The 24,883-nt window shown below is 37.8% G+C and overlaps 1 protein-coding gene across 5 annotated transcripts in view; it reads right to left on the reverse strand.

Moving 5' to 3' along the window:
• Nucleotides 1–24,883, reverse strand: part of RTTN (rotatin) — a 163,872-nt gene that overhangs the window by 81,003 nt on the left and 57,986 nt on the right. For 4 of the 5 annotated variants that reach the window (XM_086683207.1, XM_025931071.2, XM_086683210.1 and 1 more), the window contains 7 exons: nt 22,074–22,170; nt 20,941–21,009; nt 18,125–18,313; nt 16,499–16,738; nt 15,167–15,311; nt 5,618–5,772; nt 1,017–1,236 (listed from right to left, as the gene is read on the reverse strand). In XM_086683207.1, the coding sequence (XP_086539333.1) occupies nt 1,017–1,236; nt 5,618–5,772; nt 15,167–15,311; nt 16,499–16,738; nt 18,125–18,313; nt 20,941–21,009; nt 22,074–22,170 (1,115 nt within the window). The remainder of the gene's footprint in view (nt 1–1,016; nt 1,237–5,617; nt 5,773–15,166; nt 15,312–16,498; nt 16,739–18,124; nt 18,314–20,940; nt 21,010–22,073; nt 22,171–24,883) is intronic. The other variant, XM_086683208.1, reaches the window with a different exon arrangement.

A 24,883-nucleotide genomic window follows, 5' to 3' on the forward strand; every position in this document is an offset into this window, starting at 1 on the left:
AGTTAGAAAATCAACTATCAAAAATTCATTTTCACTGAGAGACAAGAATATTCATTGAAGCAGGATCCAAAATGGCTCTCCATTAAAATAAAAAAACCAAAATATCTTTCAACACTGTAGCGTAGTGAACACTGGACAAGTAAACTAACTCTACCTACAGGAAGCAGGATGAACAAGTCTCAGATGCATACTGATGACAGAAAGCAGTCATATGATTCCATTTTACAAAACTTAAAAAATCAGGAATTGTTGCAAACATGTACGCATAATTAAGTGGTAAGATTACCAAGAAAAGTAAAGAATGATTACCATAAACTCAAAGTAACAACTACCTTTCAGGAGAGAAGAGCTCAAAAAGGGGGATGGCAAATGTTCCCTGGGTGCTGGCAATGCCTGGATCAGGCAGGTTCACTATGTGATGCCTGAGCTATGTATGTTCTGTGTAATCTCCACATATGTGCTGTATTTCACAGATAAAAAGGATAGACAACATAAGTGAATATATTACCTAATGAGGGGACTTAAATGTAAGCCTTAGTTTATTCTTCTTGAAAATGAGTGTACTCTAAAAGTGATCTTACATATTTATTAATAAAAATCATTAAAACACTTAACACATTATAATGAGTCATAGGAATACTGCAGAATAATCTACATTAAATATACTGATACACAGAATGCACCTAACACTGTGCCCGGCATAGGGGCGCCTGGGTGGCTCAGTTGGTTGAGCATCTGACTTCGGCTCAGGTCATGATCTCACAGTTCGTGAGTTCGAGGCTCTGTGCTGAAAGCCTGGAGCCTGCTTCAGATTCTGTGTCCCCCTCTCTCTCCGCCCCACCCCTGCTTGTGCTCTGTCTCTCTCTGTCCTTCAAAAATGAAAAAACATAAAAAATAATTTTTTTAAATAAAAAAAAATACCATGCCTGGCACAAAGGGAACGATCAATAAATAGTAAATAGCTATTCTTTGGGGTTGTTACTATTTAGTTACAGTCACTGGTTATTTTTACTTACTTCAAGAAGACCTGACAAGTACTTGACACAAATTTCAAATGGCTTTGTGAGAGGAGAGTGTGAGCTCCATCCCGGAGATGCCGTGAGGTGAGCCATCCCTCGTAAGGTCCTCTCGAGGGAAGGCAGGCCATAGAAGTGAGGGGCATCAGTGACTCTCAGGCTCTGGAGCAGTCTCAGAGCCAGCTGTGTCTGGAAAACGTGAAGAAGTTCCAAGCACTTCCTGTGTATGTAAAGCAAGGAAGAAAAAAATCAACAAGAGAACAAGTGTGATGGGCTAATGGGTTAACTTACTGATGGCAGAGAGTCACTAACAACTTAGTATGTCAGAAAAATACGAACCAGGAGAAATGGCGGTCTCAAAACAAGGCTTTTCAAGGAAAACATAGTTAAAATATGAGGTGAAAGACCAGTAACAATTACACTGAAAAAGAGATAAGTGATATTGGTATTGGTACCCAAAAATAAAACCAAAAATTAGAATGGAAAATTAAATGCATACTTTAAATGAGTTAAATTGGCATATATTAAACCTATACTTTTAATCATCTGGAATCATTCAAAAATTGAATTTTTAATTAGCTGAAATTGTTTTCCCCAGAAAGCTAAAATAAAAGGTTTTAATGAGTTTGACACATAATTTACATGAAACAATCAAGAGAACATTTTTTTTTTAGGAAACAAAATCCCTGAAACTAATAGGTAGGCGTGGATCCAAAGATGAAATTCCTGGGAGAAGTATCAGCGTGTAACAAAGCTTGAATAAAATCTGAAATTTCCTCAGTTATACAGATTTTTAGACTCCAAAACTGATGACTACTATGTTTTTAATATTACAGTATTACAGCATCGTATGTGTAGTTGAATTACAGTATTATGAGTATAGCTGAATGATTTTTAAAGATCACAATTCTTCTACACCTGACATCCAACTGCTTTTAAAGTTTTAGAAACACATATAACTTGCAACAAAGCCTAAAAGTTATTTGTATAAATTCATATTTCCCACAGGTCAACAACAAAGTACAGCCGACCAACAACAAAGTACAGTTAGAGGCACTAACCCCATCTGCCGTCAAAAATCCTCACATACTTTGTGACTCTCCAAAAACTCAACTAATAGCAAACTGTTGACCAGAAGCCTTACTGATAACATAAAACAGTCAATTAACACACATTTTGTATGTTTTCTGTTATAATACTCTGTATTCTTACAAAAAGGCAAGCTAGCGGAAAGAAAACATTATTATTATTTTTTTTTTTTTTTAAGTAAGCTCTATGCCCAATGTGGGGCCTGAACTCAAAACCCTGAGATCAAGAGCTTCATGCTCTACTGACTGAGCCAGCCAGTTGTCCCAGTAAAGGAAAATATTATCAAGAAAATCATAAAAGTACTATACTGTATTTATTCAAAAAAATCCAGGTATAAATAGACCCACGTAGTTCAAACCTGGGCTGTGCAAGAATCAACTATAATCTAATCAACAGTATTAAAAAATGTTCTTCTGTTCTTTAAATTAACATACCAGTCATTCTCATTTTCTGCCCCTCTTACCTTAACGCTTGCAAAAGAAAACTACCAAAGGAAATAGTGCCTCTGCAGATATCTAACCAATCCCAGTTCAACCGCCACCAGTTCCCTCTCCTAGTCCCTGTGAACATTCCCCAAGCTCCACACCCAGTTTGTCTCATAACCATGCAAGTTCCTCTCAACATCCAAGAAGAGTCCACAGCGCTGTTTCTCAAAGTCTAGCCCAAGGACTACCTATGGTGCTTACCTAATATGTATATTCCTGAGCTGCTGATAATATTTTAACAAGTCCCCCAGGAGATTCTATACACATTACAGGTCTAGCTGCACAGAATCTACCATCAATGGATTCACTGTTTTTGTCTTCAGCACTTTAATAAGGTATCAATGTACGTAGTAAAACTCACGAATCTTATAGATACATGACATGATTTATGTATGTATATAATCATGCAACCACCAAGCATAACAACATATAAAACATTCTCATCACCTCAGAAGGCTCCTAGGTGACCCTCTCTAGTGAAATTTTTATTGACTTGTATTCTAAATTTACTAATCCTCTTTTATACTGTGTCTAGCCCACTATTAAGCCCATGCGATGAATTTTTTACTTGAAAAACTGTAGTCTCCATTTCTCTGCTATTGATATTCTCCATAGTTTTACCAATATTACCCATATTTTCATCTAATATATATTATATTATATTTATATTTAAAATATTACTTAGGGGTGCCTGGGTAGTTAAGTCAGTTAAGTATCCAACTTGATTTCGGCTCAAGTCATGATCTCATGGTTCCTGAGTTCAAGCCCCATGTCAGGCTCTGTGCTGACAGCCTGCTTGAGATTCTGTCTCCTTCCCTCCTGGCCCCTCCCCCACTCATCCTCTCCCTCTCAAAATAAACTTTAAAACATAAAATATTATTTGTAGTAATAATTTATATTATATACATTATAATTACATTTACTATATTGTATATTATTTATAATATAAATTATATTATAATTATGATATATTATAATATTATAATATATATTATAATAACTTATAAGAATAAAGTTCCTGTAATAGTTGACATCTGTGGGTCTATTTCTAATGATATTTTTCTCTGAACTACAGGAGACATTTTCCTACTTCTTTATAGTTCTCCTCATTTGTGATTGTATGTCAAACCTTTGCGTCCAAGAGTTACTGAGGGGCACCTGGCTGGCTCAGTTGGTAGAGTATTTGACTCTTGATCTCAGGGTTGTGAGTTTCAGACCCACATTGTGTATAAAGATTACTTAAAAATAAAATGTTTAAAAAAAAAGTTACTGAGGGCAAATTACGTAATAGTTTCTCATAGAAATGGCTTTCAGATCTAGTCAGGTGTTGAACTGAATTAGGGGTATTTGACACTTTGGTTTGTTTCAAATGTTATGTGTGGGGGATCAGGTCTTTCCCTCCAGCGGAGACTTGGGATCGCAGCATAAGAAGACCTCATCAAATAGAAAACTTTTAAACATCAAAGGACACTACCCAAAAAGTGAAAATATAACCTACAGAATGGGAGAAAAATTTGCAAATCATATTCAATACGATATTTTAAAAAGATTTTTTTAATTTTTATTTATTATTGAGAGAGAGAGAGAGAAACAGAGCGTGAGCAGGGGAGGAACAGAGAGAGGAGACCAGAATGTGAAGCAGGCTCCAGGCTCTAGGCTCTGAGCTGTCAGCACAGAGCCTGACGCAGAGCTCAAACCCACGAATTGTGAGATCATGACCTGAGCCAAAGTCGGACCCTTAGCCGACTGAGCCACCCCGGCGCCCCATATTCGATACGATATTGATGTCTAGAATATATAAAAAGACAGCTCAACAACAAAAAAACAAACAACCCAATGCAAAAATAGGCAAAAGACTTGACTACACATTTTTCCAAAGAAGATATACAAATAACCAGCAAGCACAGGAAAGGATGCTGAACATAATTTTTCATGAGGGAAATAAAATCAAAACCAAAATGATTCCAGTTTCTACCACTAGGATGGCCATAAGAAGAAGTGTTACAGAGGACACAGAGAAATTAGAAGACTTATACATTGCTGACATTGCTGGTGGGAATGTAAAATGGTGTAGCTGCTATGGAAAAGAGTTCGGCACTTCTTCAAGAAAATAATCACAGAGTAACCACATGAGCCAGCAAGTCCAGTCATAGGTGTATACGGGGGAACTAAAAACATGCGTTCACACAAAAACTTGTACGTAAATGTTCAAAGCTGCATTATTCACAATACTCAAAGGTAGAAACAACTCAAACGTCCACCACCAGATGAATGGATAAACAAAATGAGGTCTATCTGTACATGGACTGCTGTTCAGTCATAGGAAGCAGTGAGCACTGATATGTGCTAGAATATGGATGGAGCTTGAAAGCGTGATGCGAAATCAGACACAAAAGATCATGTATGTCCGATTCCATTCATATACAATGTACAGAATAAGTAAATTCCCAGAGAGACAAAAATTAGTGCTTGGTTGCCACAGGCTTGGGTAAGGGTACAAAGTTTCTTTTCAGAGTAATGAAAAGAAAGAATTAAATGGTGACAGTTGAACAACATTGTACACACACCAAAACGATTCAATTGTATACTTTAAAATGGTTAAGATAGTAAATTTTATCTAATTAAAAAAATTTTAAGTCAGAATTATAGACACACATTGGAAAATCATCTATGTAGTTAAAAAAAAAGTCATAAAGTCACAGAAATGGGTATGATTGCTCAGATACATGTATAGAGAATTAAGAGAGGACCAAGAGACAGTAAAATACTGTGTGTGTATGTGAGAGAGAGAGAGAGAGAGAGAGAGAGAGAGTGTGTGAGTGTGTGTGTGTGTGTGTGTGTGTATGAAATTATAATCAGGCTATACAAGAGACTTCATTGAAATGAAAACAAACAGACCACAACTGATTACTACTGAAGTCTTGCTTCCTCAATTTGAAACCAGTAAACAAGTAAGACTCTTTGGAAATCAAAACGAAACTAGTTTCTACATGAATGTCCCCGAACCTTCAACAACACAAATGGTACCTGTCAGTAACTGCCATGAAGCTGAGCAGCAAGGTATTGAAAAGAGCAATCAGTTCTTTCTGCACTTGTTGCCTGACAGCAGTCCGGATGTCATCTGTTTCCTCTCGTGCCTGTGACTCCGTCAGAACCAGCAGGTCTAACAGTGGGTTTGGACTCTAAACAATAATATTAAAAAAATATGTTTACTCTCTAATTGAGCTGTATGTTGTTCCTATAAAGATTTTTGTTGCAAATCACATTCTGGATTACCTAAGAGTTATATTACCTAACCTGTAGGTACGGGTCTCTAGTGCATTAGTAGAGATGCTCTAAACTCAAAAGGTGCTTCATATGTTATCTCAACAGAAGAACAGCACATCTATTACAGAAAACTGAGGAAAATATAAAGAAGCACAATGAGAAAAACAAAAACCCCATGATCACACTTCACAGAGATAGCTGCTATGAGTAGACTGGTGTATACTATCCTCATTGTGGGAGAATAAACATAAACAGAATTCTAATTCTGTATTTTTAACAAAACTGAGACCAAGTGAAAAAATCCGCTATGATAACCCCTTTTTAAACATAATGTTGGGGAACCTGGGGCGCTCAGTCTGTTAAGCATCTGACTTCGGCTCAGGTCATGATCTCGCGGTTCGTGGGTTTGAGCCCCAAGTCAGGACAGCTCAGAGCCCGGAGCCTGCTTTGGATTCTGTGTCTCCCTCTCTCTCTGTGCCCCTCCCCCACTCATACGCTGTCTCTCAAAAATAAACAAACATTAAAAAAATAATTAAAAAACAGGGGCACCTTGGTGGCTCAGTTGGGTAAGCTTCCAACTTCAGCTCAGGTCATGATCTCACAGTTTGTGAGTTCAAGCCCCACATCAGGCTCTGTGCTGACAGCTCAGAGCCTGGAGCCTGCTTCAGAGTCTGTGTCTCCCTCTCTATGTGCCCTCTCCCCCTCGTGCTCTGGCTGCCTCTCTCTCTCAAAAATAAATATTTAAAATTTTTTAAATAAAAATTAAAAAATAATAAACATAATGTTATCAGTATTTCTTTAAACACAATATTTTAACATCTGATTATTTTTCAATCATAAGGATTTCCACACCAACTACTAAATCATCAGTGATTTTTAATTTCATGGAGATGTGCAGCAGGGTGTTCAACTCAGATTGTATCTGGTGTATGAATTCCAAGCTATGATATTACTAAATCAAAATAGTTTTAACAGTTTTAATGTTTTCAACATATATTGCCAAATTGTCTCTACAAAACATGCACCAATAGACATGACGATGCGGGGTGGGAGAAGATCACAGCATTCAAGCCAATGCTGAGTATTATTACTGCTGTCATCTTTGCCGATTTGATAGGCTGAGAAATAAAACTAGTATTATTTAAATTTTTTCTTGTTTCCCAACTTTGAAAAAATGTAACTAAAGAAACGTAACAGGATTATTTTTAACAATACTAAGAATAGAAAATGTTACATTAACCAACAGCATTAAAGACAGCTGGAATAGTTATTAATCAAAGAAAACAAGATTCCTCCATTTAATTTTTCGATTAAGCTAGAAGATGGGCATTTTCTTATTTTACAGATGGGCAAACAGATTTATAAAGAGGTTATGTAACTTGTCCAAAGTCATACAAATGAACAAAGCAAGGATTCAGCCTGAGAATCATCTAACTTCAAATATGGCTAATATCCTGTCCCCTGTATTACATCACGTCAATACTGCATATTACAACATAAAAGAAGAGATATAATGTAATTGGTATTGTTATGAAATCCTTCACCTAAAGAACTCAAAAAATAACTGCATTCTTTTTGGGGAAAAATTTTTTTTTAAATGGGAAGAAAATTCTAAGTTGTTTATATTACATACTATGTACCATATACTTCAATCAAGTACACAGAATTATAAATAATACGACTGTGAGGGGTGCCTGGGTGGCTCGGTCAGTTAAGCGTCTAACTCTAGATTGCGGCTCAGGTCATGATCTCACGGTCGTGGGATCAAGCCCTACGCCGAGGTCCACACTGAGCTTGGGATTCTCTCTGTCTCCTTCTCTCTCTGCCCCTCCCCAGCTCATGCCCTCTCTCTCAAAATAAATAAACATTTTTTTTTTAAATAATATACCTGTGGGACTTTAGAAAGCATTGGTAACAGATGTTTTCTTTTAACTTACTTTACTATGTTCCATACCTAAAGAGCATTTGTCTTTTCATCTTTTCCTTTCATCCTGAACAAGAAGTGCCTCATTTGAATCAAATAAAATTACATAAAACATAACTATAACTTCTACATTTTATATAGGAATAAAACAATCAAGATACACATTTAGTAAGTCATAAAAATAAATATATATACTATAGTATTCTTAGCTCCAAATAACCAAAGGCTGAATTACACCCACCTTTCCTCCAACTCTGATAAATACTGACGAGATGAACAAACCTGGGTTTTGTTTTGGTTTTTTTGACACAGTAAATTTTAATTTCCATAATATCAAAGTGTTTTATTTTATTTTGTTTTTTTAATATGAAATTTATTGTCAAACTGGTTTCCATACAACACCCAGGGCTCATCCCAAAAGGTGCCCTCCTCAATGTCCATCACCCACCCTCCCCGCCCTCCCACCCCCATCAACCCTCAGTTTATTCTCAGTTTTTAGGAGTCTCTTATGCTTTGGCTCCCTCCCTCGCTGACTTTTTTTTCCCCTTCTCCTCCCTCATAGTCTTCCGTTAAGTTTCTCAGGATCCACATAAGAGTGAAAACATATGGTATCTGTCTTTCTCTGTGACTTATTTCACTTAGCATAACACTTTCCAGTTCCATCCACGTTGCTGCAAAGGGCCATATTTCATTCTTTCTCATTGCCACGTAGTACTCTATTGTATATATAAACCACAATTTCTTTATCCATTCATCAGTTGATGGACATTTAGCCTCTTTCCATAATTTGGCTATTGTTGAAAGTGCTGCTATAAACACTGGGGTACAAGTGCCCCTATGCATCAGCACTCCTGTATCCCTTGGGTAAATTCCTAGCAGTGCTATTGCTGGGTCATAGGGTAGATCTATTTTTAATTTTTTGAGGAACCTCCACACTGTTTTCCAGAGCAGCTGCACCAGCTTGCATTCCCACCAACAGTGCAAGAGGGTTCCCGTTTCTCCACATCCTCACCAGCATCTATAGTCTCCTGATTTGTTCATTTTAGCCACTCTGACTGGCGTGAGATGGTATCTCAATGTGGTTTTGATTTGTATTTCCCTGATGAGGAGTGACGTTGAGCATCTTTCCATGTGCTGGTTGGCCATCTGGATGTCTTCTTTAGAGAAGTGTCTATTCATGTTTTCTGCCCATTTCTTCACTGGCTTATTTGTTTTTCGGGTGTGGAGTTTGGTGAGCTCTTTATAGATTTTGGATACTAACCCTTTGTCTGATATATATTTGCAAATATCTTTTCCCATTCCATTGGTTGCCTTTTAGTTTTGTTGGTTGTTTACTTTGCAGTGCAGAAGCTTTTTATCTTCATGAGGTCCCAATAGTTCATTTTTGCTTTTAATTCCCTTGCCTTTGGGGATGTGTCAAGTAGGAAACTGCTGCGGCTGAGGTCAGAGAGGTTTTTTCCTGCTTTCTCCTCTAGGGTTTTGATGGTTTCCTATCTCACATTCAGGTCCTTCATCCTTTTGGAGTTTATTTTTGTGAATGGTGTAAGAAAGTGGTCTAGTTTCATCCTTCTGCATGTTGCTGTCCAGTTCTTACAGCACCATTTGTTAAAGTGACTGTCTTTTTTCCATTGCATATTCTTTCCTGCTTTGTCAAAGATTAGTTGGCCATACATTTGTAAGTCCAGTTCTGGAGTCTCTATTCTATTCCATTGGTCTAGGTGTCTGTTTTTGTGCCAATACCATGCTGTCTTGGTGATTACAGCTTTGTAGTAGAGGCTAAAGTTGGGGATTGTGATGCCTCCCACTTTGGTCTTCTTCAATATTACTTTGGCTATTCAGAGTCTTTTGTGGTTCCATACAAATTTTAGGATTGTTTGTTCTAGCTCGGAGAAGAATGCTGGTGCAATTTTGATTGGGATTGCATTGAATGTGTAGATAGCTTTGGGTAGTATTGCCATTTTAATAATATTTATTCTTCCAATCCATCAGCATGGAATGTTTTTCCATTTCCTTGTATCTTCTTTAATTTCCTTCAAAAGGTTTCTATAGTTTTCAGCCTACAGATCTTTTACATCTTTGGTTAGGTTTATTCCTAGGTATTTTATGCTTCTTGGTGCAATTGTGAATGGGATCAGTTTCTTTATTTGTCTTTCTGTTGTTTCATTATTAGTGTATAAGAATGCAACTGATTTCTGTACATTGATTTTGTATCCTGCAACTTTGCTGAATTCATGTATCAGTTCTAGCAGACTTTTGATGGAGTCTATCGGGTTTTCCATGAATAATATCATGTCATCTGCAAAAAGTGAAAGATTGACTTCATCTTTGCCAATTTTGATGCCTTTGATTCCCTTTTGTTGTCTGACTGCTGATGCTAGAACTTCCAACACTATGTTAAACAACAGTGGTGAGAGTAGACATCCCTGTCATGTTCCTGATCTCAGGGGGAAAGCTCTCAGTTTTGCCCCATTGAGGATGATAAAAGCTGGGTTTTTTTAAGTATTTTTTAAATTTTTTATTCTTTTTAATGTTTATTTATTTTTGAGAGAGAGAGAGACAGAGTATGAACACGGGAAGAGCAGAGACAGGGGGAGACACAGACTCCGAAGCAGGCTCCAGGCCCTGAGCTGTCAGCACAGAGCCCGATACGGGGCTCGAACTCACAACCACGAGATCATGACCTGAGCCTAAGTTGGACGCTCAAGCAACTGAGCCACTCAGGCACCCTAATATTTATTTATTTTTGAGAGAGAGAGAGAGAGAAAGACAGACAGACAGAGGACAAGTGGGGAAGGGGCAGAAAGAGAGGGAGATGCAGGATCTGAAGCAGGCTCCAGGCTCTGAACAGTCACCACAGAGCCCGACGTGGGGCTCAAACTCAAGAACCGTGAGATGGTGACCTGAGCTGAAGTCAGGCACTCAACTGACTGAGCCATCCCACATGCCCCAACAAGCTGTTTTTAATGCAAATTCCATCTTGGTAAAATATAATTTTACTATCAGGAATTATTAATCCTGATATACAAATAAAAATTAAGTAGAAACTACTGACTAGTAGGTTAATATATTGTACAGGATGCATAAAGGATGTTAAAACTAAGGTTCTTCCCTAAAACCTCAATCTGTTAATAATTTGTTTCTGCTTGCAATTGCCGAGACTTTTTCCCTTTAGAACACATCTTTGATTTACATGTTAATATTAAGATTCAGTAAACCTCAGCAACATCACTTCTAAAACATAGGATGAATTACTGTTTTTCATGTACAATAAAGAGAAGTCTCTACTGATGCCTACTGATCTCAAGTGCTTAATCACACCTGAAGGTTTTGTCTTTAGACATCAGGGTTCAATCCTAATTTTAAACCAGCTTCGTGGGTCATAACTTTGTCACTGTGACCTCCAAAAAGCAACGGCTTCTACAAGGATGGTTCATTTTCTTTACCGTTCATCACATCCACTTTACCATCCATCAGCAGCCTACAACAATGGGATGTGCAATGTCCTCCATGAAGTCTGAGCGCACATGAGCCTGTGAAAGTTAGCCAACAAAGACAGCCATATGCTGTATAGCACTGATAGCCTCCCCACTAAAGAATTATGGCTCCACTTTTATGAACTTCCATCAAAAAAGTGCATTCTGCTCTCTCTCTCTCTAAAATTAAACTTTCAAAAAATATAAATTTAATTACTCCGCGATCAAAAAGAATGAAATCTTGTGATTTGCAACAATTGGATGAAACTAGAGTGTATTATGCTAATTCTTATATTATTATAATTCTTATAATAATTCTCTTATTTTGCTTAAATAAGAGAAAGACAAATATCATATGATTTCACTCATATGTGGAATTTAAGAAACAAAACAGATGAACACAGGGGAAGGGAAGCAAAAGTAAGATGAAAACAGAGGGTGACAAACCATAAGAGACTCTTAACTACAGAGAACAAACTGAGGGCTGCTGGAGGGGAGGTGGGTCGGGGGATGGGCTAAATGGATGACGGGCACTGAGGACACTTGTTGGGATGAGCACCAGGTGTTAGATGTAAGTGATTAATCACTAAATTATATTCCTAAAACCATTCTTACACTATCTGTTAACTAACTTGGATTTAAATTCAAAAAAGAAATGCATTCTGAAAAGAAAAGTATTCAAACTCAGCACTTCTAGGTTATTTTATACATTAACCAAATTATCATTACATTAAAGTGTAAATTAGTAATGTCATAAATTCCTAAAGTGCCTAAAATGTTTGTAATAAATAAATGTTTTGATAAAACACACAGACGATTTTTCACAAGAGAAAGGTTCTCAATCGTCCTCAGTTAATTAGCTGATTTTCTTTATACTTCCTGTTCACATCCTTCTGCCTGACCAAGTCCTCAAGTATTCTGCCTGATGTTACCAATTTCTGCCACTGCTTTTGCATACCTCTTCATGTTATGTCCATACATTCAAAACAATTCCTTTGGAAATGCTACTTTACTCACCTTAAATCATCTCTCACTTACTTTACCCACTTTAAATGAAAAACTTTAAAAGGCATTTGACTTTCCATTTTCAGGCTTCTCTTATTCTGAACATTCGTCTTTACATAACACTTAATAATTTAATCCTTGTAGCATGACAGAGAGCAAGCTGTCTTGATAGTGGATTCTTAAGTCCATTTTGCTCACACTTTGCTTACTTATTTTTGACAGAGCACAAGTGGGGGAGGGGCAGAGAGAGAGGGAGAGACAGAATCCGAAGCAGGTTCCAGGCTCTGAGCTGTCAGCACAGAGCCCGACGCAGGGCTTGAACCCACGAACCATGAGATCATGACCTGAGAGCCCCAAAGTCAGCCACTTCACCAACGAGCCACCCAGGTACCCCTAAATATTAAGTTTTAACTCTCTAGTTACAGTTAATTTAGTAAATATATTTTAATAGGCATGAATAGTGATTTTTCCACTGTACATACCATGTACACAGTCTAGTAAACAAACGTTAATTACTGCATAGAGTTTCAGGAAAAGAAGCTAAACCCAAGCCCACCATAACTACTATTTTCACAACCCAAAGCAATCCTAACTCCCAGAATATAAGAACTTCAACCTAAGGAGGAGATTGTTTTAGAAGTTATTCTCCTTTAAAAAGTGTAAAAAGATTATGAAGTTATAAAAAATTTATAGATCAAAAATCAATTTATAAAAAACCTTAGAGGAAAAGCTTCATAGAGATTCTTCTAATAATATTTTAATATCCAATCTCTAAAATATTTAAGCATGCCTAAAAGCTGAAAGAGGAACTATAATGACATAAGGTTTTACTGTTTTGCTTTATTAAAAATGGTCATAAAATAACTTCCTCCAAATACTTTAATATTTTTAACAATTAAGCGATTAAAGAATATAAAAGTACAATAAATATGGTGCTCTGAAATCATTCTCGAGAACACAACAGGAGAGCAAAATTTGTAAGTCTATGTTCTCTAGGAGTTCAATCATATTATTAAGGTTCACTTATCAATTAAGCACTTTAAGATGCTGGAATTAGTCCGTCATCTCTCATTTGTATTAGAAATATCTTTCTGTTTATCATGTCTTTTTAACTGTGTTTAAAGTATTTCTTGCCATTCATACAGAAGCCAACAAAACTAATGCCCTCCCACTGGACAACTGTTCTGTCATAAGTTACACAAATTGAAAATAAAGGTAATCTGAAAGAAAAAATGGCCAAAACAAAAATACTAAAAATAAAGTTTATTAAAGAAAACTTTGTGGGGCACCTGGGTGGCTTAGTTGGTTGAGCATCCAACTCTTGATTTCAGTTTGGGTCATGATCTCACAGTTTGTGGGATGGAGCCCTGCATGGGACTCTGGGTTGACAGTGCAGAGCCTGCTTAGGATTCTCTCTCTCATTCTCTCTCTGCCCCTACCCCGCTCATGCTCACTCACTCTTTCTCTCTCTTAAAATAAATAAACATTTTTATTGTTTTTTTTAATGTTTATTTATCTCTGAGACAGAGATAGACAAAGCATGAGTGGGAGAGGGGCAGAAAGAGAGGGAGACACAGAATCAGAAGCAGGCTCCAGGCTCTGAGCTGTCAGCACAGAGACCGATGCAGGGCTCAAACTCACAAACCGTGAGATCATGACCTGAGCTGAAGTTGGTCACTCCACCGACTGAGCCACCCAGGCGCCCCTAAATAAACATTAAAAAAAAAAAAAAAAACTTGCAATAATTTTAAAATGTAGTTCTTCAGATAACACAGGTATATCAAAGAACACAATACAAAATCCCATCAAAGAGTCATGTATATATAGAACCTTGTTTATGATATTTTGGACTTATTTTATGCTCCTACCTGATCTACCCCTTTCATCTCCTAGCTTTTGTTAGTTATTTCTGCTTTTCATCTTTTATAATATTTAAATAGCACTCCATGGCCATAATTTCCACATTTAGTCACAGTCCTACAGGGGTGTGTGTGTGTGTGTGTGTGTGTGTGTGTGTGTGTGTGTGTGTATGAGAGAGCGAGCGAGTGAGCGTCAGTGCCCTCTCCACCAATGGCCCCGTTACCACTCTAAGCCGCTACCATCCCTCCTCTGGGTTAGTGTCAGCCTCCCAGCTTCCATCATGCCACCTACGGTTCTGGAGACAGCTGCTACTATGATCTTCTCAAATTTAAATCACATCATGTTACTCTTCCACTCAAAATCCACCACCAGCTTCCTTGTTCATTTAGGTTAAGCTCCTCAGCCTACCAAGCTCTATTCGAGCTTGAGTCTGAACATGCTTCTGATCTCATCTCCTACCACCATTCTTCATTCATCCTGTTGCAGCCACATTGACCTCTGGTTGCCTTTCAAACATGGCCCTGACAACTAAGTGCCTTTGCATTTCTTTTCCTCTCTTGCCAGAATGCTCTTCCCTGAGATACCTATATGGCTGACTGTGACAGTTAACTCAGTGCTCTGGCCAAATGTTAGTCACAGGGGGAGCCTTCTCTGACCGTCGGATCTAATGGAGCATCTCCACTCCTGCCTACCTCTGCCCTCTTATCCTATTTTATGTTTCCTCACCACACTTACTGTTGCCCCTGCAGAATATCTTTGTTTTCTGTCCACTCCACTCTACTAGAATGTGTTCCATGAGGACAGGGTTTCTGTCTTATTCACTGCCATGTCATTTTTATGCAGTCATATTTACAGATTTCCTTCTTTATAAGTTCAAAATTATGTCTCTTCTTGGAGAAAATCTTCCCTACTCCAAAGTTTTAAGGAAATACTTTACTAAAAACATGGGCTATAAAAAAAATCACACTTTTTGGTTACATAGCATTACTAATTTTTACAAATAAATCATTTGTCAAACCTAAAATTCAATTCCTTAAAAACACTTACGTGTCTAAGAAGTAATTCTAGAAGCCAGTTTAGAAGTTCTACTGATGAGTTTTTCCTTTGTTCCTTTAATAACTTATTTAAAAAATGTATGATGTCTATTAGCAGTTTCTCATCTTCAGTGCAAGCAGGAAGCACTTGTAGAAACCTACAATACAAACAGACAATTTTCATGGTTTCTAGCTCTTTACAGTAAGTGGTGTGCTGACAAATACTTAACAACCAGGTAAGGAATGGGATGATTTGCTGTGTTCGCCAATTCCCAGAGTGGAAATCTTTCCCCGTGGCTGAATGCAAGCCACCAACACATCACGCCTTTGTGGAGAGACGCACACCAGCACACAGCATTTCCACAGCACAGATACAACAGATAGGAACAACTGCATGACCACAAGTATCAGCAAAAGGTTGTAAAATAATCAGGAAGTGATGACATCACCTCCACTCTTCTTATAATACATTTAACTGTAAATTTATACAATTTCGTTTTTAAGAATGGTTGTGTTTTAACAACTAACTTACAAGAATCCTGAAATTCAGCTGCCAGCTCTCTCACAGAGGTACTGGCTGATCCCAGCACCCCACTGGAAAAGGCGAATTAGACCTCTGAATTGTGAGAGATACATTTCGAGTTCACATTTCGGAAATTCATTTAACCTCGCATTTTGCAAATGGCACATGTTATGTTTAATAGAAAGTTATACATCTGAGACTAAATCCACAAGAAGATTAAAATGTAAAACTGCTGGCAATGGCTGCTTGTCAGTCTTACTTGTTTCAAATGCAGCCATCTGCTACCAGTTAAACATGTTAAATTTATAAGCTAGAGCCTTCCCAATAACTACTAAAGGATCGCCACATGGCAATCAACTTCATGAAATTCAGAGTAAAAAGAAAAATGAGGTAATTTTCTTAAGAACAAAACAAAAGCAAAACAAAACAAAACAGCCCACGGCAGGTGTCCCAAACCTATTAATCAATCGCTGATGTCTCGGCTCTTTTACAATGTGAACAGAACATTCACTTTGTTCATCCAGGTCTATCCTAATCGTCTACTTTTGTAAGATGGCAAAATGTTCTATGATAGGATATAAAAACTGTGTTGTTTATTATTAGTTCCAAAAGGCAGTGATTCAGGAAATTTTTCTCTTTTGCTACTGTTAGACATTTATTACAGATAATAAAAATCACAGAGTCTTTCTTACAGAAAAAACATATCTCTAATGACAGTAACGAGAAGAATGTGTGCTCTTATCTTCAAAGATGTGGAGATAAACCCAAAAACAACTCATTCCCGGCCTTCAAAACTGGCGGCCTTGAGCTGTATGCACTGACCTGTTCAGTGTAGTGTGCCAGGCCAAGGACTTCAAGGTCAGCCCACAGGGGCCGGTGCCGCTCTTTAAAGACAATCTGTCATTCAGAAGATAAAAACTCATTCTTGTGATGGCAGCCCTCACTTCCCTGTGGGCTGCAGCCTCGACCACGGAATGGAGACAGTCCCTCAGGCCACTAGCTGTGTGCGTCACCTTCAGAGCAAGGGTATCCTCTGTGGATAGTTTCAACGTGTCTGAACACCTAAATAAACAGAAACAGAGGAAGAGCAACATAAGGCTATTTAAGTAAAAGCTCACATTTATGTTTATTATAAACTCTCTCCAAAAAAATTCCATATTATCTTCATTTTACTTTTTTAAGTTTTTTTTTTTTTTTTAAATTTTTTTTTTTCAACGTTTATTTATTTTTGGGACAGAGAGAGACAGAGCATGAACGGGGGAGGGGCAGAGAGAGAGGGAGACACAGAGTCGGAAACAGGCTCCAGGCTCTGAGCCATCAGCCCAGAGCCCGACGCGGGGCTCGAACTCACGGACCGCGAGATCGTGACCTGGCTGAAGTCGGACGCTTAACCGACTGCGCCACCCAGGCGCCCCAAGTTTTTTTTGTTTTTAACGTTTTATTTATTTCTGAGAGACACAGAGACAGAGTGCGAGCAGAGAAAGAGCAGAGAGAGAGAGAGAGAGAGAGAGAGAGAGAGAGAGAGATGGAGACACAGAATCCAAAGCAAGCTCCAGGATCCAAGCTGTCAGAACAGAGCCCGACGCGGGGCTGGAACTCATGGACCGTGAGATCATGACCCAAGCCAAAGTCGGACACCTAACTGACAGAGACACCCAGGCGCCCCTATATTATCTCCATTTTAAAGGCTGACTCATAGCCAAAAGAAAATCTGATATATATATCTGTCAATATTAGAGTTTTACACTAGCATCCTGTTTCTATTGACATTTTCCTGCTTACAGAAATATAATTTTCATGCAAATAAGAAAGTCCTGACAGATCAGAATATCAGGATATTCAAAGTAATCTTCATCACAATAATGGTAACAACATTTATACATATACATACTGAACTTTTACTCTAAACCAGAGGACTTTTCCTAGTGACTTATATCCATTAATTAACCAAACTTTCTATAATCTCTAAAACAGCACAGAGCACGTACTTTTTAAATTTCCTTGTGTGATGGTTTTTAAAAAGTAATGAACACATGTAATCTTCAAAACAGAGTAAAAATTACAATCTTCAGTGAAAAAGCAGAATCAGATGATAGTAAGTAAAAAAGCCACTTGCCCTAAAAGAAAAAGAAAACCTAACTAGTTACTTGTAATTAGTTAAATATGGGGATGCCTGGGGGTGGCTCAGTCAGTTAAGTGTCTGACTTTGGTTCAGGTCACGATCTCACGGTTCTTGAGTTTGAGTCCTGCGTCAGGCTCTATGCTGACAGCTCGGAGCCTGGAGCCTGCTTGGGACTCTGTGTCTCCTTCTCTCCCTGCCCCTCCCTGGCTCGCACTCTGTATTTCTAGCTCACTCTCTCTCTCTTTCTCAAAAATAAACAAACATTAAAAAAATTTTTTTTATTTAATTAAAAATGAATGCTTTTTCAACTAAATGTAACAGCTTACTCTTTGGTTTTAGGTTCGGAATTCATTTGCTTCAAAAGATTTTCACTCCCATGATACCAGGACAAGTTCCAAGCTATTCTCAGCATGTCTGAGACCGGCTTCAAGGCCAAACAATCAGCAGATAATGGCAAAACTATGGAGTAAGGACTCACAGCATGGTGGCCAACTACATGCACTGGTAGATGATACCTAAAGAAAATGTATACAAACAGTTACAAACTTTGAAATTCTTAAACACTACTAACACAGGTGAGCTACAAATGCCGGCTCCCTCTATGTCTCCCAATAATACGGAGCTCGCTCTCACGGCCCCTAGTTTGAACAGTTAGCATGCTGTCTATAGTATTCCAATTATTCTTTTGCCATCCTCTAAATTCCCAAAAACACCTTCCAAAGTCTCTCCTGAAGACTTACCTGATTCTGTGTTGTATGAGAGTTGTTTGCAGAGATAACTAATGCCCTCTCAAGTCAAGGCCTGTGGCTACAGTGAGCCACACAAAATGCTGCAGCTAGAACATGAGTGTCTACTTTATACCAAGCACTGTATATTATTTATCATTCGTTCAGTTACATGGCATGGCAGTGACACCCATTTTGCAGATGATCAAAATGAGTTTTAAAGAGGCTAAATGAATTGCCTTATGTTCACAGCAGTCACTGAATGACAAAAATCACAACTTAATATTTTCACTTGAGAACGTAGCTGTATCACCAATAAACCCAATCACTATGTGTCACCAAGAGGACCCAGAAATATTTTAGATATAAGAACAGACTCAATAGCAAGATGTCTTAAACCAGTCCAAGCTAATTTAACAGCATTTAACAGGACAGCAAGGACTAGCATGTTCAGATGTTAAAAAATAGTTTTCCTAAAATACATATACCAAACCCCTAATTCACAAAGTTGTGACTAACATTAGATAAATACAATTGGGTAAGATTTCTAAGGGGAACCTTTACTGTGCTTTTTCATTTCATACTTCTCAAAAAACAAGCTAAGAGTGAGTTCTACGTACAAATGAGGCTGAATAATCTAAGAAAATATTTGTGAAAAATTGAAATTTTCCACAAAAGCAACCAAGATTCCTTAGACAAATGGCTAACACCAGGTCTGAGAGAGGGAAATGAAAGGTGATTCTTGGACATCTCTCTGTGCCAGAATGCAAGAAAACACTAACAGACTCATAGGGCCTGCCGGAAGGGCACAGAGCTCAAATGAAAGGACTTGCACCGAACAAAAAAAAGGCAAGGCAATCAACCAATGGGGACTTCTTTAGTAAGTTAGAAAACAAACTGCAAATTAAGCCTAAAGAACACAGAAGGAAGAAAGGAATAAAAGGCACAAGTAGTTAATGCATCACAACCAGTTTGAAAAACCACATCTACCAGAGGGGCAACACGTTTTAAAATAACAAAATTACTGTGAGTAAAGGCATAAGAAAACCCTTTCTTCTTCTCTATGGATGAATTTTATCTTGAGCTAAGATAACCAAATAGATATGGAATGTCAATAATATTACTAAGCTGCTTTTTTTGCTTATAGTAAAAGTGATTCCCACACCTGGGCTGGGAAGTATGGGAATAAACTATGAATGCATAATGGGAAGCCAGACCTCTGAGCACCCCTGAGTGCTGTGGCTCTTGCAAGTGACACGTCTCGTGGGGCCCTGGAAATTATGCCTACGGCACACTTAACCAGACACCGTATCTCCTATTAGCACACAGGTCTTCTAAGCCAAGACAGGTCCCGGCAACGACACATGCAATCTCATTCCAAGCATGACCTACTGTAGCTCTCTCAGTTTGATGACTTAGCCAAATCTAAAGACCATAAAGAGTGGGTGATGTCTACAAACAAGGAATTTGACTCTTTTAAGAATATATCTAAAAAGAACTCTTGTGTACTATCCCAGGAAACATACATGTTTACAGGAGTGGATACAGGAACAAAACCCCAGAATCAATCCAAATGCCTTGTGACCGGAGAATGAATAAGTTGTGGCAAATTAACAGTAGAATATCATACAGCAGTGAAAGTGATTATACTATAGGTAATAATATCTACCAAACTATGGAATGTTATTTTTAAATTAATCATAGTTTTATTAAGACATATTTACTTATCTTTAAAATACACAGATTTTCAGTCTATATATATAGCTTGATGAATTCTTCCGTTTGTATTCATTTATATGGCCACCACTCAGAATAAAATACAGAACATTTTCATCCCTTTAGAAAGTCTCTTTGTTCCCTTTTCTTGTCAATTACTCTCTTTGCCCTCCTCTAAGAGGTAACTACCATTTTGGAGAAATTGGATCATGTCACAGAATTATTTTTTAATTTTCTTAGATGTGATTATGTATAATATAGTGGTTACGTAGAAGAATGCTCTTAATTTAACGAGGTACATGGTGGAATAATTAGAAACGAAGTAAAATTATGTCTGAAACTTATTTTCAAATGCATCAGAGGAAAAATTACATATAAATAAATAAACACACTGAGGGAGACAGAAAAGCAACTAAGCCTGTGTGTTAACAACTGCTGAATCTAGACTGGAGAGTGAGCACATTTGTTCACTGGATAGTCCTTTCAACCTCTCTGAACATCTGAACCACATCCAGATTTGGAGTGCTGGTGATGAGAACGTGTGTTTACTGAACTCTCCAAAGCACCACTGTAAGGGAACATTAAAACACTACAAATCATGTGATTTAAATACCAGATGAAAACCGTGACAACTTATAGATTTTGGTTTCCCTTTCTATAACATTTTACCTTCAAAAAAATTAAAAAAATAAATCACTTACCTTCTAAAAACTGAAACAGGCAAACTGAAGACTGGTGGTGAAGAAGGTTTATCAGAAGGATTAATAGACCTAGTTCATTAAACACACACACACACACACACACACACACACACACACACACACACACACAAAAGGAAAGAAACAACTGAGTAAACCATGGTTTCATCTGACAAATATAATTTGCTCCTCGACTGAAACTCCAATCAAGAGTTGCAACTGGTTCTATCATTTGTAGAGTTAGTCCCTGTTTGCTACCACCTGGATTTGCTTCTGAAGAGTAAATGATGCTTTTCTTCAGGAAGTCGTACAATAAATGATTCATGTAACGTGGGCACTGCACTGGCAGGTCAATCTGAGCCCCTCCCACTTGATCCTGCTCAAGGTCAGTGCTAATCAGATATATTATCATCTTAACATCTTCCCAAAAGCTTTTTAATAAAATACTAAAGAAAAAACACATGAAATTGAAAGTATACACTAAAAAAGGTATTGGCAAAAATCACTGCAGTAGTTTTTAAATTTTATGGTCAGTAGTTAAAAAATAAGAGTTCAGGGGACTTTTTGAGCCAATGGGCTTTTTTTGTTGTTGTTGTTGTTGTTTTAAATATATGAAATTTACTGTCAAACTGGTTTCCATACAACACCCAGTGCTCATCCCAAAAGATGCCCTCTTCGATACCCATCATCCACCCTCCCCTCCCTCCTACCCCCTATCAGCCCTCAGTTTGTTCTCATTTTTTAAGAGTCTCTTATGCTTGAGCCAATGGGCTTTTTGATACTGCTTGCTCAAACCAAAATGGGAAGCATAAGCTTCATAATTCAGAAATTTCCATGCATTGCTATGACTGCATCAGAAACTTTAAAATTGAGTAAAAAACTTTTAGGGCGCCTAGGTGGCTCAGTCCGTTAAGCGTCCAACTTCGGCTAAGGTCATGATTTCACAGTTCATGAGTTTGAGCCCCGCGTCGGGCTCTGTGCTGACGGTTCAGAGCCTGGAGCCTGCCTTGGATTCTGTGTCTCCCTCTCTCTGCCCCTCCCTGCTCACGCTCTGTCTCTCTCTCAAAAATAAATAAACATTTTAAATAAAATTTTTAAAAAAGAGTAAAAAAACTTTTAAAATTCTCATAGCTCACCACATATCCATTCTTGATACTTCATCAAATAAGAGAAGACAAAATAATGCTCCGACTTCAGTCACAACAGTACGATCTTCATGAAATATCAGGGAAACTAAAAATAAAGATGCATTAACTTCATGAACTATTTTTACCTCTAGAAAAATGAACTTCAAATTTAAAATATCTTAACTCAAAGGGAAGAGATGTCATTCTGAGAAACGCAACATTAACCCAGATACACTAACATATGTGGATCATCTGGAGGGCTTGTTAAAACAGAGTTTCTGCTTCTGCAGGTTTGGGCTAGAGCCCGTGAATCCCACACATGGCTGGTCCAGGAACCACACTTGCAGATCCACTCACTCCATACTGTGTGTGAGTAACTTTCAGTTACTCAAAGAAGCAAACTGATCTAGCTTCTAGGAAGGTTTGCCAAGTCTTCTATCTCCAGCTAAAGCCTGCTCATTCAAAGATCTCCTTATTTGATCATTTCTGCCCTTTCTACAAACATATAATCATAGAACTTACATTCGACTTCAAAACACTGTCTTTGTGTTGGTGTTGTTTTAATTTGTGTGTCTTATTTATTACAACAAGATAATGGTAAAGGAAACTGTTCTGAGCTAACAAGACATAAGGATAGCACCACGACATAATTGAAGAGTCCTGGTCAAATCCTTTAGCATTAATAAGCCTGTTTCCACTGCTGTAACATCCTCAATGTTAAGATTTCTCAGTGCTTGACAACTATGAAATTCTAATCAACTGGTATGGTGGTGGTACGGATCATACAGGAATAACAACAATACAGAGCTAGCAAATCCAGGAAAGTAGCAACAAAACATCAGTTGCAAAAGAAGACATTTTTCCTAACTATAAGAAAAAGAAAATAGCAACATGTAATTGACATGACTAAAAATAGCAACTAACTGGGGCACCTGGGTGGCTCCCTCGGTGGAGCGCCCGACTTCAGCTCGGGTCATGATCTCGCGGTCTGTGAGTTCGAGCCCCGCATGGGGCTCGGAGCCTGGAGCCTGCTTCAGATTCTGTGTCTCCCCCTCTCTCTGCTCCTCCCCCAGTCACACTCTGTCTCCCTCTCAAAATAAATAAATGTTTAAAACAAACTAGCAATGAACAGAAACAGAAATACATGTAAGAATTTAATTTATGACAAAGTATACACTCCATAACAGTGGGGATAGGATGACCTATCATATTTCCAAAAACATAAGAAATTATTGCAATACAACTACCTACAATACGAAAAAAATACATTTAGATCTCTATCTTACTCTATATATCAAAATCAATTCTAGATAAAGATCTACATTTTTTAAACACTATAAACACGTTAACAGAAAAAATAGAAGCCTATTTAGCATTATGAATTTGGAAGTGGAGAAGTCTCTCCTTATAGAGCATGATGAAAAGCTCAGTTGCTATAACAGAAAAGCTTTATATACATTCATAAAATATTTAGGGCTGAAGACAGAATAATAAATACATCAAAAGGATAGAAAGCTTAGAAGAAAATCTTAACATAAAATCAGGCACAAGGTTTCTATTTGTTTTTTGTTCGTTTAAATTTTTAATGTTTATTTTCGAGAGAGAGAGAGAGAGAGAGAGAGAGAGAGAGAGAGAGAGAGAGAATGTGAGCAGGGGAGGGGCAGAGAGAGAGGGAGACACAGAATCCCAAGAAGGCTCCAGGCTCCAGGCTGTCAGCACAGAGCCCAATGTGGGGCTCGAACTCACGAACTGTGAGATCGTGACCTGAGCCGAAGTCGGACGCTTGACCAACTGAGCCACCCAGGTGCCCAGTTTCTATTTGTTATAGAAGGGAAACTCTACCAGTCACTAAAAGGAAATTAAATACAACAGAAAAATAGGGAATTTACAGAATAAGAAATTTGATATATAATAAATACACAAAAAGATAATCACCTGCCCTAAAAGTTAAAAAAAAGAACAGCAAAAAAATAATAGTGAGATATTACTTTTGCCAATAAGATTAAAGAGATTTTTTAAATGAGACATATTTGATGTTAAGCACGGTTGTGAGGAAAACAGGCACTTTTAAACACCACCGGTGGGAATGATCTGGAGGGGAACTGAACCATATCCTGTAAAATCTCTTTGACCCAGCAGTTCCAATTACAGAGTATGCAGAAGATGATCATAAAATATGATTACTGTTATAGTTAAAAATTCAGGAGAAATATTAATATTAATAGGGCAAACTGAAACTGTGAAACACTGTGTAGTTTTTTGGTTTTGTTTTTAAGAAGGCAGTCTCACATGTAATAACATGGAAAGATATTCAAGATACACTTTCACTCGAAAAAAAGCAACACAATACTTAAGTATATCATAAAAATACAAAACATGGGGGCGCCTGGGTGGCTCAGTCGGTTAAGCGGCCGACTTCGGCTCAGGTCATGATCTCGCGGCCCATGAGTTCAAGCCCCGCGTCGGGCTCTGTGCTGACAGCTCAGAGCCTGGAGCCTGTTTCAGATTCTGTGTCTCCCTCTCTCTGACCCTCCCCCGTTCATGCTCTGTCTCTCTCTCTGTCTCAAACATAAATAAACGTTAAAAAAAAAAATTAAAAAAAAAATACAACATGGGTGTATAGAAAAGATCATTCCAAATGGTATATGCCAAACAATACCTAGCATACTCTTCTTTGGGGAAACTGAAAGAAAATTTTAGAAACTTCTAGCATTTTAGTTTGTACTGTTCCATACTATTTGAACTTTTACAATAAGGATGTATAAGCTGCGTATATTTAAAACAAAAACAAAACAGCAAAGGTAAGGAAGTGTCGGTTT

Source organism: Puma concolor, chromosome D3 (assembly GCF_028749965.1).
Source record: "Puma concolor isolate L17-30 chromosome D3, mPumCon1.1.hap2, whole genome shotgun sequence".
In the NCBI taxonomy this organism is placed as follows: Eukaryota; Metazoa; Chordata; class Mammalia; order Carnivora; family Felidae; genus Puma; species Puma concolor.